A 25,757-nucleotide genomic window follows, 5' to 3' on the forward strand; every position below is an offset into this window, starting at 1 on the left:
GTCACTCAGCCGAGGTTCAACCTCGGGGAAGACTAATGACGTCTGAGGTAAAGGTAGCAAACAATGTTGCACATTTATTCTGTTTGCCAGCCGTACAATCACTCGGGACTTGATACAAAGAGAGCTGAGGAGTTGTTCCAATTTTAGATGAATTCTTCTATTTTTGATAGGATTAACAAACATATCCTCTTGATGGGATTTAACGAACTAAACTCGTTGCAGTTTATTTGCAAAACAAAGCTACACAATTTTTTGATGGTTTTAACATTCCGAAAAGCGAAATAAAACTCCAATACGCTAACGCCCTAATCTGCTACGCCACTACCAAATGGAATTTGCACGCTAAAGCTCTCCCGTATTGACCGTAACAAAGTTGAGTCGCACCAGAATCCATTAGCAATTTCCATTCGGCAATGTAAGTGTCATGAAGGGGAAAAAAAAGGAGAAACAAACGAAAACAACAGTCTAACGAACACTTGTGACCATCACCCATTTCCTCCAAAACACGGACTGGGCAGGCCAGGAATCGGGGGAAAAAAAAAACTAGCCTTTCCTACCCAGCGTGGTGCGTGGAAAATGGATATGAGATGTGTTCGTCTCGATTGTACACGATTGTACAATAATATTGTACGATTGTAAAAGATTGAAAATGTGTGACCATTTTGATCATTTAGAGCCCTGCTCGGGTTTTTCTGGTGATTCGGCCCAACAGTTATCCCTCCTTCCCAAGAGAATTACCCTGGAGAACTATCAACACAAACCGACCCTGCCGGTGGTCGTCTCAAGACAGTACACGCCAACAGTTGGGCCGAGCTGCCCTTCTTGGTGTTGAAAGATGTCGCTCCGCCGAGCGTTGGCCGCTCGGAAGAAATTGAAATCGCTTGAACCCTTTTAAGTGTGACCATCTATCAAACGGTTGATAAGGTGGCGGGAAAGAGGAGTGGAAGAGTGGAGGTGGTGTTTGTTCACATACCCGTGGAATAGGATTGTCACCTCGAGTACCGTACGCCACTGCCACCGTCGTAACTCTGGACTCTTCTCCTCCCGAAAAGGATCCTTTGGTTTGAATTACATTTTCTTTGTTTTTGCTCCGATTTTCCTACGAGATCTATCGACTACATCAAACCAAGATTTCCCTTCTCGATGGGAACTATTTTTCTTCCAACTTGGAATTGACTTTTCTGCAAACAATTCATATGGCGTCCCCGGTCTCGGGCTATCTCTCTGCTGCGGGCATATGTTTGCTCTGCTCTTCATCGGACACTACGTGATTGTTGGCTGAAGGAATTCTTCACCACGCCATGTTGTAAGTAACAAAACTTCTTCACGTCCAAGGACCAAAGTTTTAGAACTGCCACAAGAAAAAACAAACCGTGCCACGTTTCATTCCACTCAAAAGCGCACACAACCCGCGTTCTCAGCGTTCGGTGTCTTTAAACGATTAAGAAAAGCTTATGGCAGTTTAGTAAAAGAAAATCCTTTTAATGCTGCCTGGACAAAATGGTGTCCGCTTTTCGTCCTTTTATTTTTTGCGGGTTTAAAGATTCTACAGAATTGACTTCAGGGACAGCGGGGAAAAAAATCCCCCCTTCGAACCAAAGTACGTAAAAAGAACACACCGGGCGAGAACTGCGAATGTCAAAAAATGATGAAAAATGTACCCGAAGCGGGACTTCAATTTATTTTGTTTGCTCATTTCGTGTCTCGTGGCTATGAGCTACACGAGAGCACCAGGATACCGGTGCCGCAGCAAGTCCACTGAGCCATGCAACCGACACGTAAAAGGTTTCGAAAAAGGTGTAAAAAACACACACAGCGACTTGCCGAATGAAGAAGAAAAAAAGTTACGCCGGAGCTTATGTCCAATCCGTGACGTTACTTCCCGGTGCCCGAGAAGATGAGAGCGAACGATAGAGATAGATGGTGACCATCGGTGGGTTGGCGGGTTGGTCGGAGCGCGGTCCTTGAAAAATGTCCCTTTGAAGAGGGATACGATACCGATTCCGCAGAAATGGTAGAACAAGTGCTGCTAAAGACACGAAAGGATGCTCAAACGAATGACGGTTCGTCGGTCAGTAGTCATCACATCCCGCTCAACAACCGGCCAGTGTTTTGCGCCCCGGATGTGTCATGACAGTCAGTCAAGATCTACTCAGGAAGATGTTTTCGCACACACACATACGGTTGGTAAACAATTTTCACATTCTTGATAGATTTTCTTCAACCCAGCAAATAAACACTACACGGGATGTGTTCCGGGCATCAAAGTCAAGCCGTGTGCCACTGTCAGACAATCGTTGCTAAGGTGTTTTCCTTCTGCAACGGAGCGTTTTGCTGCCTCTGCTTGTCCCAACCCACACACCAAGCAGCACCAAGGACGAACACGGGACAAGGACAGGAAAAATGGGAAGAAAAACACAGAAGCCTCTGTATAATTTATTTAGTGACATTTACCAACTTCATCGACCGCAACCCCGCTACGGCAACATCTTACTCGACCACGGTGGTAGACTCGCCATGTTTCCTGGTGCCATTTCCTCCGAATATATTACCGTTATTTATTGCGATGCTGACCGCATTTTCCCGGTGGAAGTCCGGGTCCAGCCAGTCGCCTCCCAAAAAACCTCCCCATCAGCTCGATTGTCGAGGATGATTTTGATCATTCGTATCACTTCGAGGCGACCCTGGGACCAACATCTCGAATGAAGTGTGTACTACTGCCCAGGCTACACAGTTCATCCGTTTTGGCCAAAAACCCCAACCACCCAGGCGTTCCTGGGCAGGAATGTGTCCAGTGCTCCCAACCCCAGTGGGCAGATAGTGTGCGGACCGAAAAAATTTCCATAACACCACTGATCAACCAACCGTTTGACTCGGTTGTAGCTGTGAGTGTCGATAGATGGGGCGAGTTGTCTGGCGAGCACCTCCTCCTCCTTCGTTCAAATAATCTCTGGAAGCTGTTAAAGTTGAATCCATTTATTTCAGGGCAAACTGGGAACTTTTCTGGGTGTGCCACAACGATCCACCGGAAAAAATCGACAAACAAAAACACCGCACAGCCCAGGGATGGCTAGTTGTTTAGCGAGAAAACGCTTCCCGGTCTGGAAAAGCGTTCAATCGGCATGTGGAGTTCGGCAGGCTAAAGCACAACCATGTTCGAATGCCATGCCCATGAGCATCATCGCAGCAAGTGTTGAAAGTATTTTGCCTGCTGGCTGAGATGTTGTTGTTCAACCGACTGGTGGAGGCGCGAACTGCAGGAAACGCGCGATGGTGCGCACACACTTGGCCGTACATTAACAGTAAATAGTCCTTGTCGTTCGAGATAATATTTTCGATAAACTCAGCATCGGAAACCATTCCACGGCAAGTAGATAACACTTTTCTGGTCGGCTGCGGTAGCAAGAAAAGAGGGATGTTGACCCATTTCGTAAACCTACCAGAAAAGGAGGCCCTAGCTAGAATCGTTCCCGGCCGGGTGAAATGTGAAATTGGAATTCTGAATGGGGTTTTTCTGCGATTGCTTACCCGATTTGTACTCCGTTTTGCCCCGGTACCACACAATCTGGGCGACCGGTTTTGCATTTGACACTACGCAGGTCAGCGTGAGATCCTGACCTTCCCGGACTTCCACCTTGGCGTTGCGGTTGTAGCCCTGTATTTCGATCGATGATGGAGGTGCTGTAATGGGGAAAAATGTGAGAAAATGTTAAGTTTTATGTTTAATCGCAGGTTTTATTGGCAGTATCAAAACATGTTTTCTAAATTATTAATTGAATCTTACTTAAAAGTTTGGCTTTCTTCTTTAAAATAGGATAGACGAATACAGTCTTTGATCACATTGTATACGTATAGTATTCCATATGAGTAGGTAGAATTACCTTTTGAGAACAGATCTGCCTGAAGTGATCAGAAACTCTGATAGATCTAGACAAAAACTAGAAGATAGGACAGAGCGTTTTTGTTAAGGTAGAGCTTCAAATGGAAAACCGAACTACTTTGGAACTTCAAAAGTACCTAGTGAAGGCAAAAGTACCTAGTGACGACAAAAGAACCTAGTGAGCGCAGAGCTACCAAGAGTCGTTCATTGTTTTAGTTCTTGTTTTAGTTGCCGTCCAGTGAGAGCAGCGCCATCTAGAGAGGGCAGAGCTTCCAAGAAAGTACATATCTACTTTCTGAGGACCGAAATACTATGAGAATACAAAAGTACCCAGTGGTTCGAGCTACCATGTGTTGAAGGAGCTGCCCAATGAGGATAGAATTACCAAGTATCAAAAAAGTTGCCCAGTGAGAGCAGAGCTACTTAAGAAGGGCAAAACTTCCTAGATTGAACCATTGTAAGAGGAGAGCTTGAAGGGAAGACCAAACTTATTTGAGAATTTAAAGGCACTTAGTGTTGGCAAAGGTCTCTAGAGTTATGGCAGAACTACTAAGAGTCGGTAGAGCTTCCTTCAGAGACCAGAGCTTTCTAGAGAGGACCAAGCTTCCCAGATTTAACAGAGCTCTTTTGTGTGTACAAAGCTTCAAAGTGAGGACAGAACTGCTTTGGGAATTCGAGAGTACCTAGTGAAGACAAAAGTACCCAGTGAGAGCCAAACTATCTAGTGAGGCCATATCTATCAAGAGTTAGGGTAGCTCTAGCCTAGAGTTTCCTATAGAGCTCTGCTGCCCCTGAAAGCAGAACTATCTAAGTAAGAGCAGAGGTTCCTGAATGTTAAGACAGAACTGCTCTGAGAATACTACGGTTGCAAGTGAAGATAAGAGTACCTAGTGAGGGTAGAGCTACCAAGAGTCGACAGAGCTTCCTAGAAAAATCAGTATTCCTAAAACGGACAGATCTTTGGTGAGGACAGAGCTAGCTTGACATATCGCTTGAATATTTTCTATCACCACCGATAAGATGGATGCATTTAAAGTCTTTCTTAATTCCCTTCTCTTCCATCAACACTCATTGGAAACACAAACACATGCCAAGTTGCATGGTTTTTTTGTTTTTTCCACCAAACCACAGCAGAGAAAAGAAAAACCGGCGAAAAGTATCACGGCAACGCTCGGACCTGCGAGGAACAGCCCGAGGATGGATTGCATATCTGCACGACACGGTCGTCCAGAAAGCAGTACTTAAATAATCATTAGAAATCGATTGGAAAATCCTTTATCCCGGGAGCATGTTGATCCTCCCACAAATTTCTCATCCATACCGGATTCTCTGCTGCCGAACGGGGTTTATCTTATCCCGGTTTGCGACATTCAACCACCCGCCCAAACCGCTCCAAAATGACATCCATCCAGTGCTGTGCGACATCTGTGGAAAACGGATAGGTAGTAGTAGCAGCAAAACCAGAAAAAAACCCTCTTCTCGGAAATCCGTTTTCCCTGCGAAGGTTCCCTTGCATGCTTCTGCACAGACTTCCTTTCACAGCGTTATCCAAATGTTGATGGTGTTACGATCGATGCTCCCCGGAACTGTCCAAAGGAAGTGAACATGTGACTGTGAGTGTGTGTGTGAGCATCATGAAGAAAAAGAAGCTAAATCGAATGAATCCAGGAAAACCATCCAATATTTTCTTTCCCCCTTTCACTCATTTCACTCAATCCCTTTTTTACACAGCCACAGATATGCACACACACACAACCAGAAGCCTGCTGATCCGTTTAGGAAAATGCAGAAAGAAGAAGAAAAAGCGACGCTTCCACGAATACGAGGATTGCCGATTTTCCACACACATACAAACACACACACAAAAAGGGCGAAGAATAAAACCAATGTCAAAGCGAATAACGATTTCACAATTATCTGAAAATTGCTTTCCATCCTTGGGTGGAGGATTTTCCTGGTGAAAGAGTATTCCTCCCACCTAGGTGTGATAAGCACGGGAGGGTGTGAAAACCGGAAGGAGAGGTCTTTAATTTTCTTCTTAGATCTTTTTTCCCTAGCTTCACGCATACAAACACTAACGCACTGCAACTAGATGAATGTGTGCGAATGTGATGTGATGGAAGAAGTGTGCGGAGTGTGATAGAAATGACGAAAAGTGCAAACGAGTTTTCTTGACGAAAAAATAGGGAAAAAACACCCATTCAGTTAAATTCCACACTTTCTATTCCAATTTCTAGTTGTGGTTGGCCATCTTGGCAGATCCTACCCGAATCCATCTTCCGAACGGTACAAAGAAAGTGTCACGCCCGTGCACATGACCGAAGAAAAAAGGCTCCAGTAAAATCCGAACACCAAGGAGTCGATATCGGTAAGCTTTCCCCGGTCCGGGGGATTCACCTGCACACATTTGAATACGAATACGACTTTTGCACTTCGGCAGTGCTCCGAAATGAATATTAAAATGGAGAAATATTATAAAAATAATCCACGGAATAGATTGGAAAAAGGCTGCAATCCCTGCTTGTGGTCGCGGTCGATGACACCACACAGTGGGTTGCATCGTCGCGGGGAGTAAAAGCTTTTTAGCTTTCTGGCGCTCACTTTTCCTTCGCTTTCAATTTGCATTTTTGGGGTGGTGTTTTATCGAGAAGGATAAAATTATTCGATCCATCCGAGTCGCCATTACCGACCGTACCGCAGTTGGCAGTTGATCTTTGCACCCCTTAATGCTTCCAATTTTCGTTTAGAATTCGGTGCGGAATGTTCATCCTTTTTCTGATAGAAATAAAACAAAATGGTTTATATTTTTACTCAACTGGCAAACTGTAAACTTTTTCCGTGACCTTGAGGGGTGTACAAAAAAAACCCACGTTGGGACACGCTTAAAGTTCCCGTTCTAGTAGGAAATAAGGATGGCAAACTTCATAGATCTCATCGCAGACGGCCAACCTCACCGGCCAAGTGCTGGTACCGTTAAAAGTGGAGCAATACAACCACCAAAAAGGGGGCAAAATAGAAAAACCCCGAAGAAAAAAAGGGAATGGAAAAACAACCCCTCACCAACATTCAACGATGCAGGAGAAAGTGGACGACGGAAAACTCTAAAAATGGCAAACGCCAAAACGAAGCACTAAAAAGCACTAAGCTCTCCAAAAAAAACGAAAGGTCATACGCCGGGCGATGAGATGCACGGCCGTAAAAAGCACACACACACAACCCCACACTGCTTCACTCTTTCCCAAGTCCTTAAAAGGAAAAATGCTCCCATGGCCACCCCACGAGCAAAGGCAAAAAATCAAATCCACGCTCAAAGTTGTGTGGAACGAATCCTTCCTGGTCCTTCGCCATCCAACCGAGTTTTCCTGCAGCAAAACAAAAAAGAATTCTCTGTGTGTGAGTGTGGTTTTTTTTGCCTGGTCCCGTACCCGTCAAACGCTGCCAGCGCAAAACTCGGGCGCAGATAAAACTGAAACTGAATGAAACTGATGCTGAAGCGTACCCAAAAATAACCGAAAGCGCTGGAGTTGAAGTCGGCCAGGAAGCACTCGGTTTGCCGCACTCACAGGAGGCAAAAATTGGAACCAACCAAAAAAAAAAAAGGCGAGAACAAAACTAACCGTTTTTGGTACGATATATATGTATGATAAATTGAAGTAGGAAAGCGATACAAAATGGATTTGGATTCATTTCTCGTTTCCGATTCTTGGTAGCAGTTTATTTGTTTCTTTTTATCATTCGCCAACAGTCCTTTCACTTGCGTTTGCATTCCTCGGGTGCTGACGTTTATTGGAGGGTTTGGAAGGAACGAGGGAGAGAGGGGTAAAAAATCAAAAACCTACAGCCCCATTGAAGCTTTTTTTCTCGCACAGCGGACTGCAAATCAAGCCCAAACTTCAATTGGAAAAGTGTCGCCTCGCTTGTCCGACGAGGAACAGTTTTCCGATCTTCACACTGACGCGAGCTGGCATTTTATTGCCTTTTTTTGCTCCACAGTTCCATCGAACCAATTCACTCGACAAAAAAAAAAACAGGCTCGAAAGATGACGGAACCGCGTGAGCCGTCGATCGGACAGCTTCTTTGCACAACGGACAACCGGGCACCCGAAAGGAAAGTTTTGCATAAATGAAGCAACGAGCGTGCGAGCGAGTGCTGGTGCAGAAAACTGTCATCAATATTGTCAGTTGATGATCCAATATTTATAGATTTATCACAACGGGATGGAATGGATACGGCTGTGGAAAAGGCTGTGAGTTGACACGCGCCGGGAAGTATTTTTCGGAGGAAAATAGACGCAACATGCACCGGTTCGTGGCAGGAACAACAAAATGCAAACGAGATTATTGAAATCCGCAGCGAACGATGCTGTGGAGGAGCGATTGGAGCTAATGCTCCGAGGCAAGACCGAAACAGGATATAAATAACTAAAATATGTAAAACCTTTGTACGCTTTGCTGTGCTCATTTAATTATATGTATCCCATTTTTCATCAGCTAGCTCGACGGTTCAAGTAGTGGTGACTGTAGCTAATATTTGCATATTAGCCCTCTTCGACGAAGCGACTTTGATGGGCGCGACAAAAAGACACAACACACTCTTGACCATCTTATCACAGCTTCTGCTAGGCAGTGGTCCAATCAACGTCCCCCCCCCCCTCCTCCCCCTACGAAAGCTTAGCAACGGTTCGATAATGAATGAATTATGTTCCATCTCACCGTACTAGCCTTTCGAGCTCGCTCACTCGTCCGTGGTTAGTAATTTATGCTTCACAACCGGTATAATTTTTGGGAAAAGTGGTATTTTTTTACTCTTACGAAATGGCTCCCAGTGCCACCGGGTTAACGATTCCGAACGATTCAGGTTCGCAAACATGGCCAGACACACTATAATGGCGCGGAGGATTTTTTGTTGTCGTTTTGCTTCCCCCGGAGTTTTGTTTACTTCGAACCGTGGGATTTATAATCAATGCAGTCAATTAATTTCATTCATTCTCGCTCTCGCTCTCGCGTACCCGTCACTCACAGCGCTGCGAGGACGCGTTTTGAGGGGAGACTTTTTAATGGTTAAAATTGTGAAACGTACACAGCAAACAGAAAACACAACAGACCGTTCATTAACCGTTTCCCATCCATCCATTCATGCTGCATTAAGTCGGCTCCATCCTTGACCAAACAGAAACCGGTTTTAACAGATTCATTCATGAAAGAAGAACACTACTTGAAATCCTCGCTACTGCTCGCCAGCGTGTGTGCGCCTTTCGCGTTTCGCAGTGAAAGGATGTTGTACGGGGACAGCTGGAACACGGCAGCACTGGAATCGACCGAAAATTAATTCTTCAATGAAATCAAACCCCTTCCTGCTCAGCGCTCCACACACACGAGCTTCACAAAGGGCTCACAAAGTAAAGTGTATGGTTTACAATCGCCTCCCGGCCATCCCGGAAACTTCCCGATCTGTGGTATCCTTTTCGAGTGGTCTTTTTGCTCCCACAGGCTTGCATGCAACTTCGCCAATGTATCCATGCACACACGAGCAGCAACAGCAGCCGGATGTTACTATTGACTTTCTTGTTTAACGCTTCATTTGCTTATCTTGCTTATAGCACCGAGCCGAACCGAGTGTAGGGCGTAAGTTCGCGAGTAAGCGATCCGCGTGTCAATAGACACACCCGACCGTAGCTCCATTTCCCCGCCGACAAGCGCGGTACCGGTGTGCACGCCAGGAAATTCGATACTAATTCGATTCCCCGAGCTCCGGTAATGTCGGTAATCAAATTTACCCTTACCCCGGGTACGCATAGGGAAGCGTGTGGAGTTGGCTGCACCCGGGCCACGACATTTCATCCGCAAGCTCGTGGAATCCGTTTGGCTGACCCTATGCCAAGTGGAGTCGGGTACTCGTGTAAAGGGAAGCATTGGTGGTACATGCATGCAGGCGCGTTCCCGCTTTTGATACCACGGGTGAATCAAATCAAAGTGCCATTGCACAGTGCCCGGTGGATTAGAATGGAAATTGAGCATTTGCCGAGCTCATTGGCTGATCGATTTCAATTAGCTTTTACTGCAGCTGAATTCAATTTGTTGAGCGTCAAGCATTTCTTCGCCGAAGTCGAACGTTGCGCGCTTCTCGTATGGCTTACATGATGGTGATTCTCCTTCTTTTTGTGCTCAAAGCTTAGTTAATCATCGACACGTGAAGTTGAGTTGACTATCGTTTCTAGAGCATAGGTCAATGAGCTGAGTGTGAGATTTTTTGACGTTAATTAATTGCGTTTCTTATGTTAGTAATATCATGCCGACAATTCTTTTATTGTTCGTAAACCATAATTAACTGGAAGGATAATTTAACTTCAATAAATTTTTCGCTCAATTAATCAATAACACAGCTTTCGGAATTTCAGAGATGAGCGAGTAAATTTCAATTCATTGCAGGTCGCTATTGAAAATTATTTGAACAACTTCCAGATAGAAAAAGACAGACATATAAAAACTGAGACGTCAACAATCAATGGCAAGATGGAAACCTTACCGACCCTTAGAATATCCAGAACTATTGAACTATACAAAGCCCAGCTCATTTTGAGCCATGTATGAAAATTTTGACAGACTCCAATTATGTCCAGTACAGATGTAAATAGTTCATTTTATCAAGAGTAGTATCCTGATATTCATTGCAGTTTACTAGCTTAATAAGGCTATCGCACAAAGTTTTAACGCATATGTTTCATTACTCCATAAGTACTATTTACTATTGAGGTTCTCCATTCTTTCTCTTAGTTTGTCAAGGTGCAGAAGGCTTAAGTTGCTCTATTTCATTTATCAAATTTTCAAAAATTATCCAACTTATACGCTCTAAAAATAGTCCAGAAATCTAATTATAAACAGTTGATAGTCAAAATAAAAGAGTAATTCTGGATTCATCACCAGAAAAGCTTTCAAGTGGCTAGAACACTTCATTAGCGCCGTCTAGCGGGAATATCTTTGTAGCGTCAATATCCCAGAAGGTTGAACCAACATATAACCTATTGGTGATGACCTGTACTTTAACTTAACATATCTTCTCATCACACAATCTTATTCAAGCTAGCTGTCGAGCGTTATATCAAATAAATGCCATGCCAGATAATACTTCTCTACCATCACATCTGCACGGTCAGAATTGGTTAAGCAATATCATACTTCCACGATCAATTATCAACGGATCATTGATACGGAAATGGAATACCCTTTCCCGATACTCCATTCCTCTTCACCGAACTGCAAACCCATCAAAAAGGATCGTGTGTTTGTTTACCCAAATGACTTACATCCCATTTCGAAATTATACACTCATTAGTGCAAACTAATCGCTCCGATTGCATTAAAACCGGCCATTCCTGGCAGAACTCTAGGCTTTCAACATTTTCGACATTATTAACCAGCCGGCCCGAATCCGAGCGCTTCAAGTTATTACTGCTACCGTTTCGCGGGGACTATAGAGCTCTTTTGATCCGTACTACCGCACTACTACAAAACGCTAATCACACATCGTTGCAGACTCTCGGCGGGCGTTACCGGTTTCCCGCAAGTGAGTGAAGCCCGGAGTGTTTGAATTCGAACCGATTGGCAGCACCGAGCTACGCACTAATCAGCGTGCCCGACTAACGAGCCCGGCAAAATTCTATTCGCGTGTGCTCACTGCCGATGCCGGATCTGGTGTCCGGATATCCGAACAACGCAACCGTCCACGGAGCGCGGAAGAACGGTCGGAAGGGTGGCGACTTGGTTTTGGAAAGCTTGAAAGTATCCACATCCGGCCGTTTTTGGGCCGTACATACACGTCCGTGCGAGCTTGTCCGGAGTACACGAGTTGACATGAAATATTCATGAATTAAAATTTTTCCAATTTCGCATCGCCGGGATGAGGGTGAGAGGTACCTTCAACGGACGATGAAAGGTACGAGGTGATGTGGTGGGTAGATTCTCCAAACTATTTGTTGTAGAGGTCGAAATTTATCTCCCCAGTCTCGTGACATCGCTGGACGCTGGACTGTGGACGACCCAAGCCATCGAGATCGCTATCGGAAAAACGACCCCGGTGTGTGTGTGTGTATATCGTTCGCACCGGATCGGCTGCCGGCTATACAACGATGCGATGCACATTTTTAATTTAGATTGTAATCAATACACACACACGCACGCACCCGTCCACTCGTCCACATACAAATGAGCCCTCCGATCGGGGCTGAAACGGGTCCAGTTTATCCAGGCCGGGAAATTTTCCTTTTTTCTCCACAGCGTTCGTTATTAGTTGAACAGCCTATGATAACACTCAGTTCGGCTTATCGCTGTGTGATGCGTTTCGAGGAAAAACTGAAACGGCCCAAAACAGGATTAACATAACGCCCGGGTCGGGCCGGCCTGGGGAAGCAGGAAAGGAAGAGGAACAAATAGTTTTCCATAACTAACGCGCGATGTGACGCGAATAGGAAAATATCGTTGCGTTGTTCCCCCGGCGGACCGAGAAATTTAAAACCAGTACACACGCACACACACACATACACACACTCTCACATTGCCGTCCGGCAAATGCAAATGTTGGCAGATATATTTTTGCACCACGCACACGCTCCAATGCGTACCGGAGTTCCTATGCGATTCCGCCCGAAAAATCTATGCTCCGGTGGATGGGCAGACTGCTGTCTGCCGTCACACTACTATTCGCTTATGCAAAACACGTCTACATGGCGCAACTTATCCTCCGAGCCGGGCTGTGAGCAGTGGCTAGAGGCCCGGAAAAGCGAAATCCAGCGTTCAATGCACACGGCGTATGTGTGAAGTGAAATGATGAGTAGGATGGCACCCAACATTGATGCCGGTGATGAGCTGTGTGCGGTGGGCTAGCTGACCGATCCCGGACGCGCAATTTTGTTGCTTTATTTCTCTTCTTTAATTTCGAACGATTCGGGGGGTTTTATTTTTTGTTTGTTAGTTTCCCAATTTTGTTCCCATTCTGCCAGTGCCAGGCCCGATTGAATAAGGATGCATTTCTGGTCCACCGAACATTCTGAACTGATCGGGTCCAGGTCTCTCGGAGCTTGCAAATAGGTTGGTAATGGATTTTGTGGCCAAGGTGGGTGGATGGATGGGTGGGTTACGCAGCCATGTTCCGGTGCAGCTGATGCTTACTGGACCGCTGCAAATCTCAACGGGACGCAACGAACCCGTTATCGCTTGTTAGGCATAGTTTTAATTATTTAACTGTAGTCGAGGCGTTCGAGTGCTCTGTGTTATTTAACCGGGGTAGTGGTAGTTGGGGGTGATCTGGAGAGAGAAACGGGGAGGGCTAATCGATACAGCCTGAAGTGCATGTGTAACGATGCTAGGGAAAAAGCAAAAGTGCACTGAATTGCAACAAAAAACACAACAGGACTTTGTCTGGAAAATATTCATTTTGCGGTGGAAAAAAACAGCATGGAACAGCGAATTTTCACGTTGTTCCATTTTTCCACTAAAACCCCCGATTCTAACGTGATTCAAAACAACACCTAGAAAGCTCACCGGCGTGCAAACTTCAAATAAGCACCATGAATAAATAATTCTATTCAAAAATGTAATTTGATCGCCATGGCGTAGCACAATTCAACCTGTGGCATTGCTATTTTTCCTGAAGAAGGAAAATAGTCCCATCAGCAAACACAAAAGAACCACATGACAAGTCAAAACTAACGCACGGCAAAAATCTTATCAAAAATATGAAATCATTCCCACCGATCCGATCCGATCATACACCAAATCACGGGCACGGCACGTGATATTCCACTTTAATCATATTAAAATTTGAAGTGCCAACAAAACCCTCCCGAGGCAGTCCCCCACCATCCTGCCACAGGCTTTGTTTGTTGAAAATTCGATTCCCATACGTCGTACGCTCCGGCATTAGAGTGGCATATTGTTGTCTCACACCCAACCGGCACATGTGGCGGACGAAAGAGCGGCGCGCTGATCGAATCACAATTTCACCTAATTTCAATCTGCCACCACGTCACGTCAGTATGCGTTCGTGCGTGAACGTCCTCCCGTGCTGACTGTGCTATGCTGACTATTCTACGATGCCACCAAACAAACAAACAAAATCAACACCCGCACGCTTTTACTGCTGAGGCTGTTGTGACGTACGCTGCAGCGAAGCGAAGGAAAAAAGAGAATACGGGACTGATGTGAAAAAGGGATTTGGGCTGTCATTTTGCGATGCTGCAAAACATACTGCTTATTGTACTCTTTTTTTTTTTGCTGCTGTTTTTGGCTTCATGCGTGAGACATCTTTACGCAAAATAAAGGCGCACAAAGCAGCTGCCAAAATCAGTATGTTACAGAAAATTTACACTCCATGCCTTGGTGAGCCGTGCTTTGGTCGGTTGCTATCAGCGTACTGACACATCCGGCGCACAGGATGTGACGTTCCAAGGACGCTACCAAGTGTGATTGGCGAGAAGTAGGGGTGAGGAGCCAGGGTAATCTTTTCTCTTTCGATTCGAGCTTCGTACACTGTCACGCCGCATTTTTCGTAACGCAAAACCTAATGATGCTAAACGCAAAGACGGTTTCGATCGATGGAGCTGGAAATGGGAGCGTTCGAGGTTTAAAGTGCTTTGTAGCTAATTTTGAAGCTCACCCGTTTGGTATTGTTACATTTAGGCGGTATGAAGCTTTCTTAGAGCTTCGTTTGTTAAGATCAATGTTGGTTAATTTATCAAGTAGTTGAAGAAAGAAAAAGTGATCCTAATTCTTACACGTAGCTTAATATTGAGACTTGCTATTAGTATTATAGAATACCTATCGAAAACAAGCGGAAATATGGCTCAAACTAGGGCTGGAGATGTTTGGTATCATGATGCATCGAATAATAAACCGTTGGACAAGATAAGCCACATTCTGGATAACGATAAGTTCTGAGACATCATAGCTCTTGATGCTTCACAAGACTCTATAGTCGAATTGTATTTTACAGACCTACACCCGTCCCTTTGGGTTTATGGAATGATTCTTTGCAATATCCATTATCTTCAACCTCAACAAATTCCAGCTATGGTTCTATATTTCTACGCTCCGTTTATTCATGAATGCAAAAGTTTGATCTGACAGAGCTTTATAATGACTATCAGTATGAAGAAAACATTGTACCGAGTACTTTGAGGAGACCCCCGGTGAATCTCTAGACTTAGGACACTTGTACACCCGGACCTTAATGATTAGGAATCATTGAGTATATTGGATGAGTATTTATCGGGACTAGATATCAATTAAGAAGAGAAATCAGGAACCAGACATCCAAAAATGCGTGAAAAGGTCCTAGAGGTTTTAAATCGAAACAAAACTGATAGAGGTTTTCAAAGCCTTGAGTTCTTTGGAACGGATTATTGACTTGGCCATGTGGACAAAAAGTGATCCACTTTTTTTCTATTATTTATAGAGGCTTTGGATCCCATAGCCCTCATTCGCTTCTTGAGGGTTCAAGTCTAGTCGTAGTAATTCAAAGTTATGATCGAGTTGATCTGCACCAACATAGCCATAGGCTATCTTCAAGTGATAAGACGCAGTACTGATTGTCCTGTACTGCTAAGACTTGCATGAATCCATGCATCTATGTCCTCAATTCCCTGTAAAAAAAACTATATACTAGAGTACTTTCATACTTTGGACAAAGGAGCATATACCTCGTAGAGTCTATCGAATTCGTTAGGCACACACAAATACGCTTTAGACTCTATTCCAATTTAAGCTCCAGTTCTTTTCAACTTCAACTTCAATTCATCACGAATTCGTCTTACAAGTCACCGATAATTCATGTCACAGTAAGCCACTTCACTTATGAAGACTCCTAATCAGTTTTCGCTTTGTCCGTATAAAATGAGCTTACTTGTAATCAAGCCAACGACCAAGAACTTGGAATATTTACTGTAACAAATTAAAGAGAAAAATGTAGCTCTATTACAAACCTGCTGCCTCGTTTCATGATAGCTTGAAGTACGTCAAACAATTTTACAGCCCATCATCCATCGGTTGAGACAAATTATGCTCAAATAACTTATGTTTTTTCTGTGAAATATTCACCCTTGGAAAGTTACCGTCCCTCAAACAGTTCAGAAGCGCGTTTGGTAGCAACAACAACAGCAGAAAGAGAAAAAAAACCCTCGAACCAAAGCTACAATTTTCTACGATACCTGCTCCATTTTCTCGGGAAAAGTACCAAATATTTCATCCACGTTTTCTGCTAGAGACTTCTCGGTGTTTCTCTTCTCGAGCAAACGAACAAAACCAAATCGAGCAAAACACATACCGAGAGACAAGATAAACACAAAACTTTATCCCCCCCCCTCCCCCTCTCCACCACCCCATCCGTGCTTTACAACACGGTACAGCAATTCTTAGCGAAAGAAATTTATCAAAAAAATATCCTTCTTCTCCCAAGGTTTGTTCGGCTTGACGGTCGGGGTGAGCGGTGAGAATATCATTCGCACTGGGATTGTATTTCAATTTGCACCAGTCACCAGGCACCAGACTATTTTGCCTTGTACGGTTCGGCCGGCTAACGTGCCTATTTGCCCAAAGTACACAGGCAAGTCGGGCAAGGATAAAAAGGAAAACAACAGCGAGCCAGGCTTAAAACACCCAACAAACCCGAGTACGCGTGGCTCTAAGAATCCACCACTCGTGCTAAGCACTAATCCCCGCGTGGTAATTTCACCATCCGCAAGCCGGCAGCGGTGTAAAAGACAAAGCTGCCCGAGCGAAACCTTAAAGCAAGTGTACAAGGTATACGGTTAAAATCGTTTGAATATTTAAAAAGCATTACAACTTTTTCCTTCACCAAAAACGTTCGCTCCGCTTCGATCGTTTGAAGTGTATGAGTTCTTTTTCGTACACTTTCCCGTTGTCTTTTTCCCAAGCTCACAAAGAATTCTCGGCGAGGATCCTCAGGCAACGCTGAGGCGTTGGCAGGAGCCGAGTTGGAAACAACCGAACGGTATTGTTGTTCACAGTTTTGTGCCAGCCCACTCACCCAATCCGCCCACAAACACACCTGGCAAAATTCGAAACAAACGAAGACATAAAAAGAGCATTCGACAGATAAAGCGCGAAAATGGCGCGAGACTTTGGTGTTTTGCCTGCCGTCCGCCAGTGCACCAAATACCAACAACAGAAAGCGCTTGTTTTTAGCCTACTTTTCCAACTGCTAGCCAAGTCGCTGCCCGCCGGAATCGGCTCCATCGGGGGCGTCATCGCGCCCAGCACTTTTCCATGGTGGATAAAGCTACCACCGGCTTAGAAATTGCTCTACACGTGATTACCATAATATTAGAAAATGTTCCGCGTGCTTCGACTTGCCTAGCGCGTGTACCGTTGCTCCCGCAAAATTGTACCCGACACTCCGGCGGAAAATCCGTCGTCAAACAAGCTAGAGGGGCTGTTTTTGCTTTCCTCTCCCCACAGCTCACCAGCTAACAGGCGCCATACGACCGGGCTATAATGCGTTCTGAAGTGTTATTAAAGTCGAATTAAAACATCTCACCTGTAGCGGCGTTACGTACCACGCGCCGGAGGAAAAGAGATTTGATTTCTTTTTATTTTATTTTCCCATTCGGTTTTGGCAACAATGCGAAGACCAAAAACAAAAAAATACAGGCCCAAACTTTCTTCCCTTTATCCTTACAGGCAACAAACAGGAAGGGAACGTTACGTGCTGGCCAGTAAATAAACCACGGCACTCTAACGTGATATACTTTTTCTCCCGAAACCAAAATTCCTGCCTTGATCCTCCGCAGCGGGGCCAAAGGCACACCATAAATGAAGTGATGAGTGGATCGGCGTCCGAAGGAATTGGTGGTAAACGGTTTGAAGGGATGGGGGGAAGGGTATGGGGCAAAATTTTGCTTCCAACAACACGGTCCAGCCCAGCCTTAACACCATTATCGGATAATTTATTCATAAATGGCGCAGTTTTATGCACTGGTTTCGCGTTCCAGTGGATCAACGGTGGCCAAACGGACTTGATTGAGGGAAACCGCCGTTGGTTGGCGCTCACACACGCACACACTGTTTATTTCTCATTTGTCCACAATTAATCACTTACTGTGCAGTGAGTGCCGCATAAGGACATGCGATGATTATTTATACGTTTTTTGTATCCTTGTAGAGAGATGTAATGTGCGGTGCGGTTCCTCTCTCACACGCAATAGATTGCTGGTGGTGTTATTTAAAACCATGTAAAATGGGTCTTGTTTTGTCTTTTTTTGTTGTTGTTAAAAACAGTTTTTTTCCTAGGCTGTTCAATAAAAAAAATTAAAAAAATGTAAACTCTCCATGAACTTCATAATGAGCCACAAGAGTAAACTGTTCAACGGTTCTTAAATACAGCGAGGAAAATATTTAAAGTGCATATTTATGTTTTTAATGCCAACTGAGACATTAACTCAAAAGCAAATTCTGCTGCTACCGCTTCAACTGAATCGTTATGTACAGTGACGACAAGAGAATTTGACCAACAAATATAATTCAAATCATGTAGTGAGGTTATGGCATGAATATTTAACAAATTGACTCTCTGATATAATTATGAACAGATTCTGAAGATAATGCAATTCTGACGAAAATTTAGCCTAAATACATAGGAAACTGAAGTGTATGACGACTGCAGTTAGTAAATATGTAAAATTAGCTATCTTCTGTACAGAATATCAAGAAACCCATTTTAATTTAATTAAAATAGATACACTCATCCTACAGTGTTTGACAACCGACATACCATTTTGAGAGCTTGGATACAAATCGCATCAAAAATTTGAAACTTTTTTGCAAGAGTTTATGAGATAAATGTTAATAGGTTTTTACATACAGCAAATCAACCGCGCACAACTAATATCAAGATGAAACAGATTTAAAGCGTTTTAATATTATTTTTTTTGCAGGCCGAGACCTCTCGAGATTGTGGTGCCAAGGAAACAGAAGAAGAAAATTTTCGAGCAGCTGCTGTATAATTTGCATAATTTTGGAAGTTTATTTAAATTTTGTTTTGTTTCGTTTTGCTTTTTATATCGTTTCAGTACTAAGCACAATTTTCAGGTCACCATCTGATTACAATACATCAATAAAATACTTGTTGCAAACCTATACACACTTCCACCACTGTAGTGTGGCACTTAATTGGTAGAAAGCACGCAAAACGCGCCAACCGACAGACAAATTGAATAGGCGAGCTGCGCCTATAATTACGAAGTTCTGAATCGCTATCCCTGGTCAATCACATTTGTGCGAGCGTTAAACACAAATCGACACAGGTAAAGCACTAGTATTTGTCAACCACATGCATACAATCAAAAACAAACCCGTAGCAAAAAAGTGCGTTTGTTTAAATAGAAATTTACATAAAATAATTGGTTATTGAAATTTATGAGATTCTCTTCCGGTCTCACCTTCCCACCAACTCCGACGTAACACACACACACACGCCACCCAAATGCTCGCATTAAAATAATGTTAAAAATGCAAAAGCAAATGTACAAAACTTGCATACAAACAGGCGCAGCCAAGTGACAGACGCACATTTAAAACTACACGAAAAAAACACCGCGCCCGTTCAATAATCAACAAACTCACCACTGTTGCTCAATTAGAACAAAAGCATTGCTGGTGATGGTGGTGTTTTGAAAAAAAAAAAACATGGGAAAATTTCGCAAACAGACATATAAAAATGAGGGAAAAAAATCAACATAAATACACCACCGCCAGAGGGCAGAACGGCGACGCATCCCCAGACTGCCGAGAGCTTTTGTGGAGGATTAACAAGGATTGGGGCATAGACAGGGGTGGGAAAAAAAGCGGCTGGGTGAGGAGAGAGATTGATGAAAAAGTAATTGAAAACCATTTGGAATGAAATTTAGCATGAAATTGATCTTACGGTTCGGAATTCACAAAACGATTTAATCCTGTTTCGGTTCCATTTTCTTCTGTTTTCCCTCTTTTTTTTTTGTCTGCTGTGTGCTAATGGCACCACAAAAAAGGGAAGCGTTTGTTTGTTGTGAATTTAAAATGGTGCAAAATATTTTTTTTCTATTTATTTATCTTTTTTTGCTAATAAACCTATTGTTGCTCCTTTCTGTATCAGCAACCCAGCGACACACTCACATATGATCTTTTCTGCTTTCCAGCCACAACTTTACTCATCAACTACATGCCGTACACGGGGGCATAGAGGGCGGCTAAAGTTTCATCGCTTCACCGTTCAAGAATAACGCTTCTTCACCGACTCGGGCAAACTATTTGCGTTCCATGTCAAACGGAAGTTTAACCCCAAGTTTCGGTTGCAAAATGGTAGCGGATTCATGTTCCGGCCCCAAAACGAGTACCGCACCATGTCGTACATAATTCGGTCGAAAAATGGATCATCATCGTCGGGAAAAACTCTGTGGCGCGGAAACCCCCGTTTTTACAGCCGGAACCTATGGTGGGGTTCTGATGCTACTGGGAGCGAAAAACAATACCAGATACCTGCTCGACACGCCGTCATACATAACTTAGATCATGTATTTTTCATATTTCAAATAGATTTCTCCCATCAACCGGAACACACACACACAAGGAACTGCGCGGGAGTGAGAGGGAAGGAATGGGTTATCCGGAAAAGTTTTATCCACTATTCCTTCATCATATGTGCCCTTGATGATGCATAATTTCCACTGCCGGAACAAGGGAACGAAGTACGGCATCCGTGCGCCCAAAACGACACCAGAATTCTAAAACTGTTGCCACAGTCGGGCCGACCCGGGCAAACCCATCCGAAGCGTCTGCAGGTGTAGAACCATTATTGTAGCTTCACTTGCTCGGTTAAGGGGCTACGGTGAGCGAGTTGAAAAATATGCTCTACAAGAACCGCCTGTCAAGCGGCGATATAGTTTTACCTCTTTTTGTTCCCCCCAGCTTGCACCTATCGGGCCAATGTGCATCCACCGCAGGGAGTACTCAGCCGGCAGTTTTCCTATCGTCGAGAGCATCCTTACACAACCCCCCATCCAGCATCCTGATGCTCTCTGCCAGGATGCCTGCCAGCGTACAACGGTACAACGCGTCACGTACTTCACGTAAGATAAATTACGACGACCCGACAGAGAGAAGGAGAGCGTTCGTGTACGGCACCCAGGATAAAGTTTACTTGTTATTAAATAATTTCAAGGAATTTTCATTGAAAGCACACATCCGCAGTAGCGGCACCAGCAGCAACAGTAGCCCGGGACCCACCTTCACGTTTCGAAGGACGCCCCACAGTACGGCTTCTTACTGCCGGTGCTTCAGATGCTTAAAGTTATCTTCGGCACTTCAAAACCCCGGCACGGAAGGTGGCAACAAAAGCCAGTTACCGGTGGGTAAAGTGTAGCAACAGAGGGGCAAGTTTTATGTGTGTGTGTGTGAGTGTCTCGGGCTCAGGCACCGGCGAAACAATAGACCAATAAGTTTACAACTCTACCTTCTGGTACCACGCACGCAAGTACGTGCAGATCGGGCGCTCGGGCATGCAGAACTATTTCATCATTCAACCAGCCAACAAAAGCAGTTGGACGGATTCCGCCGCGATACGGGGGAACCCAACCCCGGGATCTCGACAGCCAGAGAAATGCTGGGCCAGTTTTAGTGTGCATATTAAAGTGCATTCAACACAGTGCAGCCAGGATAATGGCGTTTTTTTCTCTTCTCCACTGTTGCACTTGCTAGGAAACGGAGGTTTATTAACGTTGGATACATTTCCGGGAAGATTGAAGTTGGAGAATGTAACCGTTTTATATCACCAACTTATGACTTGATCAGCAGCAAGTCATATAAATTCCTCTAATGCGCAACATCTCAAACGAATTACTTCTATTCGCCGCGTGTAAGCGTCTGTGTGCGTAATGGAATTGAATTAAATGGCTTTCATCTGCTCCTTTCCGTAGCCGTAAACTGTGATTAGATCGTGATTAAAATCAATTTACCTAAACCCAAGCCACACAGCAGCTGTGCATGTGTGGCTGTGGTTCTTAACGTTCTGTTTATCATCACTATTCATTAATATTAATTGCTTCCAATAAGTGAGCATACAACGTTCCGCGCACAACAATGTCACCTCGGCACGCAAGTTCCGTTCCGCAGGGCCGTTGTGTCGTTCAAGAGTTAATTTGATAATGATTTGATTTAATTTTAATTTTTAATTGAAAGAAAATTATAAGGCCGCTTCATGGTTAGAGCCAAACAAAGCTGTAATCAATAAAATAGCAGTTTCTCGTGTGTATCGAGCAGTGCCTCATGAAATTCGCAAGGAAAAGGCTTTTGTGTTAAAATATGTCGATATTAAATGTTTCAGAAACGTTGGTCTATGAACACATAAGTCTGACAAGACTACTAGACAATAGAAGACCAGAAGTCTAAGATTTCTAGGACCTAAAGGGATGTGCTAAACCATTTCTAAGTTAATTGATTGTCATGAGTCTAGCAAATGCGTTACTGAGCTTGGATCTGAAAACTCTTCCAGCAGAAAAAAGATAGCAATATTTAGAATAGCCGAGACGCTGAGTTCCTAAATTAAAAGATTTTAGAGCTTAAATTTAATTGGAAGAATCTCCTCTACACATCAAGTAGAGCAACGACACACAGAAACTTAGAGCAACGAGCGTTGCTCAAGTAGAGCAACGAGCAGAACGAAAAACTTGAGGAACTTCAGGAGTACTCTTTGAGAAAAGCTATTGGATTGAACCCAGTTATAACTATTTGTTCGTAAGTTATATCTAACTTGAAGTGTTAAAACTGATCCACATGTACGTCATTCACCACGCTTTACAAGAATTATGAAATGAGCAACTCCACACACAATATTAAGCTCTCCTCTTATTTGATACATCCACTGGGAAATGGAGAAGAAAATGGAAGCTTGACAGCATTACTTACATATTACGGTGAGCCGAGCGTTGGCACGGATGGCGGAGTTGAATTTGGCCGGTCCGACTTGGCACTGGTATTCTGCATCGTCCTCGATCGATGCGTTCGATATTCGCAGATTGTAGATGCCGAGATTCCGATCGGCCAGCACCGAGTACCGCGGGTATCCCGGTATGGTGTGGGAAAATCCTGCACAAAAATGAACACAACAACAATTGGTAAGTAAATCGAGTGCACAACGAAAAAAGGGCACCATCAGCATAAGCTGATAGAGCCCTTATGTAGGTGTACAGGGTCTATGGAAGCGAAGAGAAAAAGAATCTCCCCCTGCAGAATAACACCAATCGGCCCCAGTACTACTTACCCAGCGCAAAACCATCCTTTGTCCACTGCACGGCACCGACTAGATTGTAGATCTCGCACCGGAGCAGTGCCTCCGTGCCTTCCAGCACCTGCAGGTCCCTCGGCACGGTGCGGAACTTCTGCTGAGCGTTGCACAGCAGCATCGGGATTACTGCAAAAAGAGAGACAATCACAGCAAAATGGTTACAGTTACAATTATCTGGCACAGGATTAGATAAGGATTTTACTACACACACACGCACACACCCAATCGAAGTTGGAAAGAACATCACAATGCATACAATGCCACCCCGGACAGAAGGAATCTTGCTCTGCTTGCAAGTCGTCTTGTAAACATGAAGCTACTTCAAACATAACTCGAAGGAATATCGTGCAATATGCATAAGCGTAGGATTAAGAGCAATTATTTAAGCATTGGCTTCTGTGAAGCGTTTCCCAAGAACAATGCTGAGCTTTGCGTTTGTTACATTGAATCAAAACGGATCAAGGATCACGGAGAGCTCAGGAATGTTGCTGTAGCATTCACTGCACATTGATTTCTTGCCATTGAGTGTGCGGAGAAAAAAAGATGGCAAATGCACTCCTAATTGAATAATCAAATCAGCTATCCGCAATCTCGGTCAGACGGCAATAAATCAGTGTACCAGCAAAACACCATTTTCCCCTAAGGTACTGAGATGGAGTGGAAAAAAGCTCAACTGTATTGACATAGTATTGTTTGTCTTGCCGAAAGAAACATACGTCAATCAATGTCAACCTGCAATTGATATGGATTTGAGGGCTGATTTCTTAGTTGAAGTTCAAGTTTAAAGCGTCCTTTAATTGCTCTGAAAAACTTATACAAACTCAAAGGGCAATACTGTTCAAATAAAGTCTTGAATAAGATTTGTTTCATTAACACTCAACGTAAAACAAACCAGCTTTTTTAACTGATATTTCGCTTGTTTTTTCCGTCAACTTTTTCCCACGATACAGGTCCCACCACTCGGATGGGAACCATTTGCATTATCACACACGCTCTCGTCCATCTCACCACCAGAACCATATTGACCGTGTCATGCCCGCGCCAGGATACACGAACGCACAATGTAACAACACCTGGTTGCGTACTTCACTCACAGCGAACTTGCTGTTACTGACATTACTCTGTTGTTTCAGGCTTGCAATCACATCCTGTTACTGTGTGTAAATAAAAAACACACATTCACTTCCATCCTGGCGATAACGATACCAGGACCCTTTCCGCCTGGCTACCTTCCAAACCAAACCCGCTTTTCGTCCGTTTCGATCCGACATTTTACAGTACAGTCTAACCAGAACACCCTTTTACCTACACGTGGCTCGACCACGACGGTGAGACGAGCTTTGTTGGAGCAATGTGGAGAGCCTCCTCTGTTTTGTAAATTATTTCACTCACCAAAAACAACTGACCAAAAACCTCCTCCCCATCAGTTTCACACAGCATCCACGGCGCATATCGGGAATCAAAAGTTGGAGCGTTTGTTGTGGAAGTGTGTGTGTGTTTTTTTGTTATTTAAACTTCCCCATCCCGGGTTCCCTGAATCCTACAACCCGGTGCGGTTCGGTGCCTCATTATCTTTTCAGTTACTTTGCTTCGCGCAACCGTGCACCGGAAGTTATAATTCAGCAGCAGCTTGACCGTCGTCACACGTCGCACGTACTCAGCTGCGTATCCGTTGCGTTTTGCTTTGGTTCCCTGGGTTTCTGAGTGCTTCCCCCTAACCCTGTCTCCCTCCATTTGGTCCACAAATTGGCCAGTTGCCAAAGTCCGCAACCACATCGTATTCCCGGGCATCTTGGAGGATCTACCAATGCACAAGAGGCAACACAACACCAAAACTAGACAGTAGGAGAACGAGAGAAAGAAAACGATGTCGTGTCGTTTCGTAAAACTCATCTTCACAGAGCGGCCACGAGTTGCCCCGGTTGCCGTGCCCTGCTTTGCCGGTGATATCAATTAATGAATGACGACGATTTCATCTTCGCATTATGTGTTTGTGTGTCGTTCTCGTTTGACATCCGGTTTTTGGCAACCGTCAACCGGAAACCGGTTTCACCGAACCGCAGCTCGAGAACGTGCTCGTGCTCCTAAAACCCACAAAATGAGTTGCCCCAGCGTTTACTCGGGATGGGATGGTTAATTGTATGCCAGGTTTCTTTTTTTGCTGCTGCCTAACTGCTATCAAAGCGTGTACCTTTGGAAAGTTTCTCAAATTCCGCGACTTCAGGCTGACCGTTTGCAGAGGGTCACAGAGCACGGGCAGAGACTATAATATATGGCGATTAATTATATGGTGCTGATGTTTGAGGGACTATACTGTGAGTTTGTCTAACTTTGTGTGACTTTAAGCGATATGAACTGATTTTTGGATTAGCATTTCAACCCTGGAAGTTATTAAGATTCCTTAAGTGATGCTGGTCAACTGAAATCAAAGTGAAAGACCATTTCGGTTGGGTTTTGCATACATTTAGGCGTCTCAAATGTTTTTATAGCGATCACGTGTTCCATACAGTGTCCATTAAGAATTTAAATTACTCTGCAGCGTAGTGCATC

At 44.2% G+C, this 25,757-nt stretch overlaps 1 protein-coding gene across 6 annotated transcripts in view; it reads right to left on the reverse strand.

Moving 5' to 3' along the window:
• The window catches only part of LOC118506270 (nephrin-like), a 79,716-nt gene that overhangs the window by 13,795 nt on the left and 40,164 nt on the right, over nt 1-25,757 (reverse strand). For all 6 annotated transcript variants that reach the window (XM_036043177.1, XM_036043178.1, XM_036043172.1 and 3 more), the window contains exons 4-6: nt 23,184-23,333; nt 22,829-23,008; nt 3,529-3,681 (exon numbers count right to left, since the gene is read on the reverse strand). In XM_036043177.1, coding sequence (XP_035899070.1) covers nt 3,529-3,681; nt 22,829-23,008; nt 23,184-23,333 — 483 coding nt within the window. The remainder of the gene's footprint in view (nt 1-3,528; nt 3,682-22,828; nt 23,009-23,183; nt 23,334-25,757) is intronic.

This window comes from Anopheles stephensi, chromosome 2 (assembly GCF_013141755.1).
Source record: "Anopheles stephensi strain Indian chromosome 2, UCI_ANSTEP_V1.0, whole genome shotgun sequence".
In the NCBI taxonomy this organism is placed as follows: Eukaryota; Metazoa; Arthropoda; class Insecta; order Diptera; family Culicidae; genus Anopheles; species Anopheles stephensi.